Here is a 10,519-nt window from a genome sequence, read left to right as displayed (position 1 = left end):
TTGCTTAAGGAAGTCGAATAGCTGAATGAAGTATGTAAAGGGGTCAGGAAAGAATGGTGAACAAACCTCAAGCAGCATTTTTTAAATAATAGGAGACATTAGATGTTGAATATATGCTGGTATAATGCTGAATACAATATTACTCCGACTTTGCTATCTAATTATAGACTCACTTCGAACACATCATTTATATCCAAGATCATAGAAAAAGCTGTAGCCCAGCAATTATGCTTATATCTGCATAGGAATCACATATTTGAAAAGTTTCAATCTGGATTTAGGCCCCACCACAGTACTGAAACAGCCCTAGTCAAAGTAACAAATTATCTCCTCCTTGCCTCAGATCAAGGCTATGTATCTCTACTAGTACTTTTTGATCTTAGTGCAGCTTTCGACACAATAGATCGCAGGATCTTGCTAGAATGGTTAGAATGCTGGGTTGGAATCTTAGGCACAGCCCTTTCATGGTTTTACTCTTACTTAACTAATTGCTATCAGTTTGTAGAGCTCAATAATATTCCGTCCAAATGTGCAAAAGTGAAATATGGGGTCCCACAAGGCTCCATCTTAGGACCACTGTTATTTACATTATATATGCTACCATTGGGCATAGTTAAAAACAAACATGGTGTCAATTTTCACTGCTATGCATTTGACACTCAACTTTATATATCAGCCAAACCTGATGACAAACACAGTTTAGAAAAAATTGAGGCCTCTGTAAGATGTTAAATGCTGGGTGGAAAGCTTTGGAATAACCTTCCAGAATGCGTCCAGGACTCTGACACAGTCTCAATCTTTAAGTCTAGGTTGAAAACCCACTTATTTAGTTTAGCATTTGATAACTAATGTGCCCCCTTAGATAAAGGTACAGATCCAGGGGTTCATAGGCGAAGGCGAAGTGGTAGACTGAGGCGCTGGTGCTGTCATTCTGTCACTGCACGTGGTCACTCAAGTTTGCTGACAGTGCAGTGGAAGGATGCCAATGTCTCAGAATGCCCCCAAGTCTATGTTACCTTCTGGTTCTGCCTTTTTCAGCTAGGCTGTAATAATTTAATTTAATGCCGGAGTTGCTGCCAGAAATGTTTATAATCTCATCTGTCCTGTATATGTCCTTATACAGGGCTAATTTTCCCTGTTTTATCTTCTCCACATGGCTGCCCGCCTACTCGAGGAACACTGAGATGAGGCCACCTCCTGCCTAACCAGATATGATGGAGGATCAACCCACTGCCCTGACTAACCAGTGTGGATGATGGATAAACCCACTAACCTGGGCCCTCTCACTGCCCTGAATTCTCCTCTGCTATAACTAACACTACCAACCATCCAGACGTTTAGGACTAAACAGGAATTACATAAAGGACTCATGTATAACATTACCAACCATCAAGACGTTTGGGACTGAACAGGAATTACATAAAGAACTCATGTTTATAAATACACACCAAGATGGACTTTATTTATCCCTCACATCTTTTCCTTTTTTTCTCTCTTTTTAAATTGTTGTCATGGTGACCAGCGTCGGCCAGAGGAGGATGGGTTCCCCCACTGAGTCTTGGTTCCTCTCAAGGTTTCTTCCTCATGCCCTTAGGGAGTTTTTCCTTGCCACTGTCGCCCTTGGCTTGCTCACTGGGAGCTTGGACTCAGACACTTGTAAAGCTGCTTTGTGACAACAACTGTTGTAAAAAGCGTTATATAAATAAAATTTGGTTGATTGATTGAAGAATGTAGTGAGATTTGTCAAATTGAGGCTCAAAAGTATGTGGTTTAAATTGTGTGCCTGTGTGTGTGTGTGCGTGTGTGTGCGTGTGTGTGTGTGTGTGTGTGTGTGTGTGTGTGTGTGTGTGTGCATGTGTGTGTGTGCGTGTGCGTGTGCGTGTGTGTGTATTCTGTGTGATGAAGATAGACATATGAACATCCCAGGAATGTCAGTGCACATCTGTGTCCCATGTGGACCATAAGGGGACGGATCTGGAGGAAGGTGCCAGTCTCAACTAGACACGACAACTACACACAGTCAGGACTGACAGCCACTGTCCACAGTCTCATAAATCAAGGGGACCCTGACACTTTCTCAACGACCCTGCAGCAGAGGCAGGACTGGGTTTTGAAAGGACAGCTTCAGCTGAAATTCGCATTCTCAATTCCTTGCTTTCATTTGGAAACTTGCTGTCAAACTCAAGAAATGAAGCCTCTGACTAAAACTGTACATCAACATTTTCATTTCCAAAACACTGAACTGTGGTACAATCGGATCCTTCAGGCCCTGGAGGAAGTTGGGGCCTTTGGCTGACGATCTTGCAGAACTACCTGCTCTTTCACACTGCAACTGTTTTTTCTGAGCCTGAGTGATATCTATGTAAAGCGGCCATCAGAGCACATTCAGCATGTGCACATGAAGTGCCCTGGCGTGGACAAGGGCAGAACCGTGAGTGAGAGCCACAGTGAAGGCCACACAGCAGTGCTCTGTGCTGTTGACACAGCAATCAGGCGCAGATCAATCTACCTTTCTCTGAGTGGAAAATTGAATCATGCTCGCCTGTTGGATTTCTTTCTGTGTCTGCCCTAATCAGAGGCCATTTTACTAACACCCACAGCACACCAGTGAGCAAAGTCCATCTCCTTATCACTCTCACAAGTAACATACTGCTAACACTGTGTGTGTGTCTCTCCCTCTCTCTCTCTCTCTCTCTCTCTCTCTCTCTCTCTCTCTCTCTCTCTCTCTCTCTCATGTCCACAGAGTCAGTGACGTAGTGGCAAACGCTGCACTCGTTAAAAAAAAACAGGAGAACTAAAAGTTCCAAACTATAAAAGTGCTTCATATTTATGCAAAGGAGAAAACTTTCTAATATTGTTAAAATTAAATTATAAAGGCTTTTGAAACTTGGCATGAAGTGTTTTTAAAATCATAAACATCATTTGACCAGGCCTCCTGCACACTGTTGTACCTGCTGTGCACTATTTCCATGTCTCTTATAGATTATCTAAAAAGAGAACTAATATCCAAAGGCAGAGAGCTGTGACGAGTTGCCTGCTCTGCCCCAAAAGTTTAGTCCTACATCAAAAACAGTCTACCAATATATATATATATATATATATATATATATATATATATATATATATATATATATATATATATATATATATATATATATATTGGGCCAATCCATAGCCCTATACGGATGTGATACTGAGGCACAACTTCCCCAGTATCCAGACACACCTTGGCTCTGTTCTAACTGACGCCTGGAGAAATGACCTGAGGCGTGATCGGCTGGCTGACGGGGAGCCTCCCTAAACGCTTTCTTTAAAAACACTTGTGTCAACACGGTTCAGCCCTCCTCCAGGATCCAGTGAAGGATGCTGCACTTCTCATTTGCATGGCACATCTTCGGGGAGGGGCAGATCTTTCCCTCACTCTCTTGTCTTGGGTTTATCAGTAATATCAGCAAACATAGAGTGAAGTTCTGCCACATGAAACTCCTTGTGGTTTTAGTTGTGTGTGTGCATGTGAGAGAACGTGCATGAGTGCATGTGTGTGTGTGTGTGTGTGTGTGTGTGTGTGTGTGTGTGTGTGTGTGTGTGTGTGTGTGTGTGTTTTCACAGCATAAACTAAGTGACAGGTCAGTGGACCTGTTAATGATCACAAAACAAAGAATTGAATAAATGTCATAAAACTGAAGTTCTGGCTCTAATTTATTAATTGCTTTAATTTATTAAATGCCCATTCACTTCACTACTGTCACAGAAGAAAAGGAGAGGCAGAGTTAAGTTATAGCTACTGATGCTTAGTACCCAATGGCCAGAGACTTTAAACTGGGTTCCAGCCCCATAACAAATCTCCCTTATCAGTCAGCTGTGTGACATGTGCTGGTGTGTTGCTGGGAGTGGAGCCGTGCGGAGGAAATGGAGCTTACTCTCCACTTTCTATGTGCTCTGTAGTGCTTCTGACATCACCGAGCATCCATGCACCTTTTTCCATCATCGCCATCAACACTGTGCTCATCATTAGATGTACAGTAGGTGTGATGTCTTATTATGTGTTTGTCAGGGCTAGAAGGTCACAAAGAAAAAAAACCTAACACCACAAACTCTGACATATGAGTCATGTTCTGTAATCGCTTCTGCATCTAACTGCAGTTTTGCTGGATGGTGTTTTTTTCTGGTTGATTCAAATGAGGCAAAGTCTTTTGCAGATCTTTCTTTCTTAGCTAAGAATTGAGATTATTTGCATATTATTCAGGTAGGCAGTCTCAAGTGGAGTTGGCATACTGCCATAATAAGGCTGTAGGTTACAGGCAGGTGGGAAGGGCCCGGTGTCACTCGGTCCCAATGTGTCACTGTGGAAACACTATCAGTGTGGCACTAGCCTATCTTATCAACTCAGAGCACCAGCAGCAAGGCACCATTGTACTAAACATGAAGAAACGGCCACTATGGATTCCTAGCAGGAGGCCCAAGACTCTCTCTCTTTCTCTCTCTCTCTCTCTTTCTTTCTCTGATGGTGGTCTGCCTGCTCTGGTTCAACACTGCTCTGTGTTTCCAGCATTATCACAGAACACTGTGAAGTCATTCTCTCTTTCGACACGTTACTCTGCAGGACCTTTTCAAAGCTGCAGAAGATCACACACAGGAGTGAGAGAGAGATTGATAGAGAGACAGAGAGAGAGTCAGTCTGAAGAGAGCAGTCAAATACAGCTTTATGGGAAGATAGACATGTAAAATAAGAAACAAAGCAACAGTCAGTTCATTCCTGCCACCCTTTCTGATGTGCTTTCACCAGTTTAATACCAAGACTATTGGAATGCCCCCTGGTGCAGTAAGGATGATCAATCATTATTAGCAGATGGAATGTCTGCATGTTTTATATATAAATATAAATATATGTCCTTAAATATATGTCCTCCTATCATATTTATGTTTACTCATCAAAATGTGGTGTATATATTCAATTCAATATATTTTCATATGTAGAATACTTTATTAAATGGCTAAAAATTTATTGCTCCCTATTAGATATTTATCGTTTTGGACATATATAGCTATAGTTAATCTTTAAATGTCAAACTGAAGGTAGTTATTCTGATTCAAATTTGAAATTCAGTTTCCTTGAGTTCTCCTGTTATAAGACTCTGACTATAACCCAAAATCCTTTCTCTCAGCATTAACACATTTAACCCATATTAGAGTGCATGTGTGTGTGTGTGTGTGTGTGTGTGTGTGTGTGTTTAGGCTCAGATGTTCAGCATAATTTATATTCATATCTAAGTCATTCTGATCAAAGGGAAGTAAGCTGTTTTGATACCACTACAAGAAAATAATTCTAAAAATGTACTACATATAAAAAGTTTATCTTAAGATTGACTTAGTGAGCTCATAACATTCTGGGTCTATTTTGTAATACTGAACATCTGAAAATGATATTAAGCTTTCACCTTTAAATGATAGATGTTTGATCATTTCTAAAGCATTACATTTATTTTGTCTAACCACACAAAAAAAAAGTTCCCCAGAGATTTGTTTGTTTTTAATAAGAAAAGGACAACATCCATCACATGCACACCAAATTACAATTAAGCATATAGAGGAATATATATATATATATATATATATATATATATATATATATATATATATATATATATATATATATATATATATATATATATATATATATATATATATATATGCGCACTTCTCTTTGAAGACCAATAGCAGAGAGTAGTGTTTAAATAAACATAGTCTTTTAAAACTACAACAACATAACACAAGTTCTGACCTGAAATTGTTCCCACCAAAATAAAGAACGACCTGCCTGTTTTTCTAATGCAATGGCCAACTTTTAATTTTGCATTGGTGGAGGAAGAATAGGCTCTCTGGAGACAGAGAAGTTCAACAGACGGCACTTCACTATGATGTTATCATTTGGGCCTATAAAATAAGATAATTACAAGGCATTGTTGTAACAAAGTGATTACGCCCCCCATCTCCACCCTCCTGCAGGGTAAAACAGAGAGGTCACTAGTGCAAAGTACTGTGTGTAAATGGCCTTTCCTGGTTCAGCTCTCCATACCTCTTACACCCTGGCTGCTTATAAGCTACACATAAATAAAAACTGACCATTTTTCAAAACCTTAAAATTGAGAATGAACTTGAGAACTAACATGGTGCTCGGCAAAAATATAAATGTTTACCACAGTTTAATCCACTTTGTTTAAAAACTAAATATAGCTGAAAAAATAAGAACATAACAGAGTAAAAATGTCATAGATCATGGGCATAATTTAAATGATAATTTTAAAACCATGTAGCAAACACATAACCTAAACTAAGAGCTGCATGTGTACATATTGTGTTTGTGCACTTCTTAACAGGAACATAACAGAAATTCTTTATGCATTATGCTGTAACACAAGTCAGGTAGATTTATCTACAACACAGCATTGCCTGCATACTGCAGTAACCTAAACTCAACTCTGTTACATCCCATAATAATCATACTCCTCTCCACAATGGCACAGACACAAAACTAACAAAGATATATTAATTTTTTTCCCTTCATAAATAAACAGATAACTTCTTGTCCCCACGCCACAGACAGTATATACACATTACGCACATTTTGGATAACTGGTATGTCCTGTGTCCTGTGTATCATTGTCCCCTTTAACAAAAGTCCAGTTCCTGAAGTTATGTGAAGGTAAAAAGTTCAGTAAAATGGATTGGCTTTTTCTGACTGAGTAAGTTCCTCCGCTCACCCTTTGTACAGGGACGTATCTTTGTGTTTGCACCAAATCAATACAGCCTAAGGCTGTTTAGTGGGTCTTCTTCCAGAAGGAGCAACACCATATGGCTTAGGTGGCATCACGCACCAGGAGTCAGAGTGTATCTGAGAAGAAAACACAAAGTTTCTGGAGGAGATCTCCAATTACCACTCCTCTCAGCTCTGTCTGACCTACAGACGAGGTTAGGATGCATTGAGAACAGACCTGCTGTACAGGGTTTGGTAGTAGGCTCCTGAGTCGAGGGCTGAAGGACCTGCACTGTCGTAGATTTGTTTGGTGGCTACAGGTGAGGAAGCAGCATAGCTGTTGTAAGCCATCACCTGGTCCTGGTATGTCTTGAGGTCCATCTTCTGCTCATTGGACATGAGGTTGGTGATGGAGAAGGGGTGGTTAAAGTTGTAGTGTGGGTCCATGGACTTCAGTGGGTCATTCTGCAAGTCCAGGTGCTGCATGGGACTGGGCAGCAGGTGGGGGCTTGTGCCCATGCCCTGGGAGTGGAGCTGAGAGCTGGAGGGAGGCATAGATGATGGCACAGAAGAGGGGATGGGCACTGGGGAGCTGTGTGCCAGGCTTCCTGTTTGAGATGAACACTCCAATGGAACCAGGTTCCTCTGCTGCTCCTCGGAGGCTGAGCCAGGGTGGGAACTGTCAGAGTGGGCAGAATCAGCAGCGTCAGAGCCTGTGGTGGGGCTGTGCTCCTCCTGGACACCGTCACTATGCCCAGTTTTTCCATTGCCACCCTCCTGAGACTTCCCAGAGCCCTTCTTGCCTGGCTTATCCTCAATCTTGAAGCGCTTTTGTCGACGCAGATAGCAGCCGTTCTCAAACATGTTGCCAGAGTTGGGATGCAAGGCCCAGTAGGAGCCTTTGCCAGGCTTGTCAGGTGAGCGAGCTACTTTGACAAAGCAGTCGTTGAAGGACAATGAGTGGCGGATGGAGTTCTGCCAGCGCTGCTGATTTTCACGGTAGTATGGGAACAGATCCATAATCCACTGGTAGATCTCATTTAGTGTGAGCATCTTGTTGCTGGACTGCTGTATCGCCATTGTGATTAGAGATATATAGGAGTAGGGAGGTTTGGCATGGGTGAGTGAGCGGCGGTAGGGCTTGGGCACCTCCTTAGCTCGGTTCAGCGATGTTGGAGAGGGGTAACTGAGTTGAGTCATGGGTTGAGCCATGGTGGGGTAGTGGGACAATGGACCCAGGGAAGAGGCTGGAGAACTCATCTGGGTGAGGGTGCCTGGGTTCAAGGAAGAGCCCACTGGGGACAGGTTCATATGGTTTGATGCTCCACTCATGCCAGTCAGGGGGCTGCTGTTGAGTCCTGGACCAGGGTAGCCCATGTTCATGCCAGAGCCTGCGCCCGCAGGGTTAAGGTTGATATAGCTGTTCAGACTACTCACGGAATTCATGGCATTTGGAGAAGAATACATCTACAAAAAACATAGAAATTTTTACATTTTAATTCAGCAATATTGAATAATATATTGAAATTCAAGAGATAATATGTTGATATTTAAAAAACAATATAATCATATGTGATTCAAATTTTTAAAATTTAGAATTTGTTTCTCTGTAAAAAGTCATCTTAACTTACAATCCTCTTTCCCCTATTTGATACACTACTTTTTTTTTTTTTTTTACAAAACTTTATTTCGATTTTAAAAAAGATAACATGGTACAAAGTAAGCTTGTACAGCTGGACTAATATATGTATATCAGATTATTATTTACGAGTTCTGAAATTAAACTAAACTAAATCGGTTACCACCCACACGGGTTACAGAAATTTAGCCTAAAAGGTGATTAAAGCATTTTTTGTAGCCAATTTTTCCGTTTCAACAAAAAAATATCAGACGCCGTGGGATGAAATAGTAAGCAAGCGACATAATCAATAGGCTTAAATAATTTACAAACATTAGAATTACAAATATTTATTAGGCGAAGTATTTGTTAATTGGGAAATAATTCATTAGAATTTTCAGAAAATAAATAAGTATGTTTTAACACCATAGACTAAGCCTAGATATCTATATTGAAATAAAATGCATTTATTACAGCACTTTGGATAAACAATACATTAAAAACAACATTAAAGACATCTGACAAATAAACTTACCTCGCTTGCTTCGCTGTAGAATGCATTCCATTCCGGAATTTCATGAGATTCCATTTTCACTGAACTCAACATTCCCAGGAAAGGTTTTATTGGCTAAGAAAGAGGGTACCGGCAGGCTACAATTTTTTTATTCAAAGATTTATTACCTAAGATGCCCTCTGTTTGATTTTTACGAGTCCGACACAACAGGTAAATCCAAAATCCAAAAATACCAAAGAGTACACACTGTAGAAAATAGTTAACCTACAGTTCTGGGTTGTTCTGCCTCTTTGGAAATAGGCGGATGTCGTTAGTTTTTACCTTTGTTTTGCTCTTAGTTCAGTGTAAATGACCTGTTCTTTCATAATTAGATACGCTTACTTAACTTTACTGAGTGGCCCGTTCCGTAAACATTTTTTAGTAATCCCGAAGAAAAAGTTCCGCCGCGGCTGGAAGGCGTCCGGTGGTGTGTGACTGTGTCAGGTCGCAATTACAGCAGAAGGTCTGAGCTGCAGCCTTTAAGCGCAGGTGAGGAACGCCCCGTAACGCCATTTGAATATCGTCCTGGGACTCAGGAAGGGATCCATATAGGTCGCTCTTGCCCCCTGGTGTTCTGTATATTGGCCCTCAGAGTCGTCTACTCCGTCTGTCACCCCCAGCATGTTGGAACCAGTCAAAAAAGGCCAAAGGCTTTTCTTTTAGTCTTACTTTAGTTTTAACTAGGCGTATAGCCTCTTGAATGTCATATTGAATACATATGATATCGGTAACCGTTAATGCAGCTATTGTAAACAGTACGAGCAAAACCTTCGTTTTTGAACAAAACGTTAGGCAAGCTGCCCAAGTGTAATTTGGACACACTTTTATAAATTAGCTAAAATAAAAGATTAGCAGCGAAGGCCCCTAAAATGGCCTAAGCTTGTCAGGCGTTAAACTCGTCAGTGGGCCTTGCACGGTCATCCTTCAGGTGCCACTAAAGTCGTAAATTCCCCCCTGGCCATCACTTCAATCTAATGACCGTGTGGTGCTGATTAATAGCGAAAGGGTTAATAAATGATCTTCGGACGTCTTTTCAGCCTTAACCTGACGAGAAGATGTGCTCAAGTCCACCTGAACATGAACTTTTAAAGCAGCGTCTTCTGTCATTTAGGCTAATTATATTTTTCCTTGTACAATCCGGGCATCAATTAAGTCGGTGATTCTGAACGAATCAAAAGAGGAACGTTTCTAAAACCAAGTGCAGGTAGAAAAATTGACATTAAAAGCAAAAATACATTAAAATGCATTTGGACGGCTAGGGGATTTAACTAGGTCAAATATACCAACTAAAGTCCACCTAAAATAAGAATTTCGTTCACATTACTCTTATATTTACATTAAAGTTCCAATTGGACAAGCCACTGCAATGTACTATTTAAAAAGCTTAACGCTGCACAATGCTTTCTGTCGGTATGCCTGACTTGAAATGAGCCAGGCTATACGTCTCTCTTTAGTTTAGAATACACATCCTGTTGTGTGGCGCAGACTGGTACATCTGAATTTCAATGCGTTTCCTAATAGCTAATGAATGGCGATGTAATTGATAAGATCACAGGGGGTCGACAGGATTAGTTAGGGGACAGAGATAAAGAGA

The 10,519-nt window shown here is 40.8% G+C and overlaps 1 protein-coding gene across 1 annotated transcript; it reads right to left on the bottom strand.

Moving 5' to 3' along the window:
- Positions 1-5,691: 5,691 nt before the first annotated feature.
- On the bottom strand, positions 5,692-9,389 carry foxa3 (forkhead box A3). Its single transcript, XM_076988837.1, has 2 exons — positions 8,908-9,389; positions 5,692-8,221 (listed from the first exon to the last, which is right to left on the bottom strand). The coding sequence occupies exons 1-2, from the start codon at positions 8,977-8,979 to the stop codon at positions 6,971-6,973; spliced, it is 1,323 nt and encodes a 440-aa protein (XP_076844952.1). The 5' UTR covers positions 8,980-9,389; the 3' UTR covers positions 5,692-6,970.
- Positions 9,390-10,519: the final 1,130 nt, after the last annotated feature.

The sequence above is a fragment of the Brachyhypopomus gauderio genome, chromosome 2 (assembly GCF_052324685.1).
Source record: "Brachyhypopomus gauderio isolate BG-103 chromosome 2, BGAUD_0.2, whole genome shotgun sequence".
NCBI lineage: Eukaryota > Metazoa > Chordata > Actinopteri > Gymnotiformes > Hypopomidae > Brachyhypopomus > Brachyhypopomus gauderio.
This window is presented reverse-complemented; position numbering and strand designations above follow the sequence as displayed.

Bases quoted from the DNA above. Each gene is read 5' to 3' on its own strand.
- foxa3 (XM_076988837.1), bottom strand. From the start codon at position 8,979: ATGTTGAGTTCAGTGAAAATGGAATCTCATGAAATTCCGGAATGGAAT. The intron at 8,222-8,907 runs GTAAGTTTATTT...TGTTTTTTGTAG, and splicing joins TCTACAGCGAAGCAAGCGAG to ATGTATTCTTCTCCAAATGC.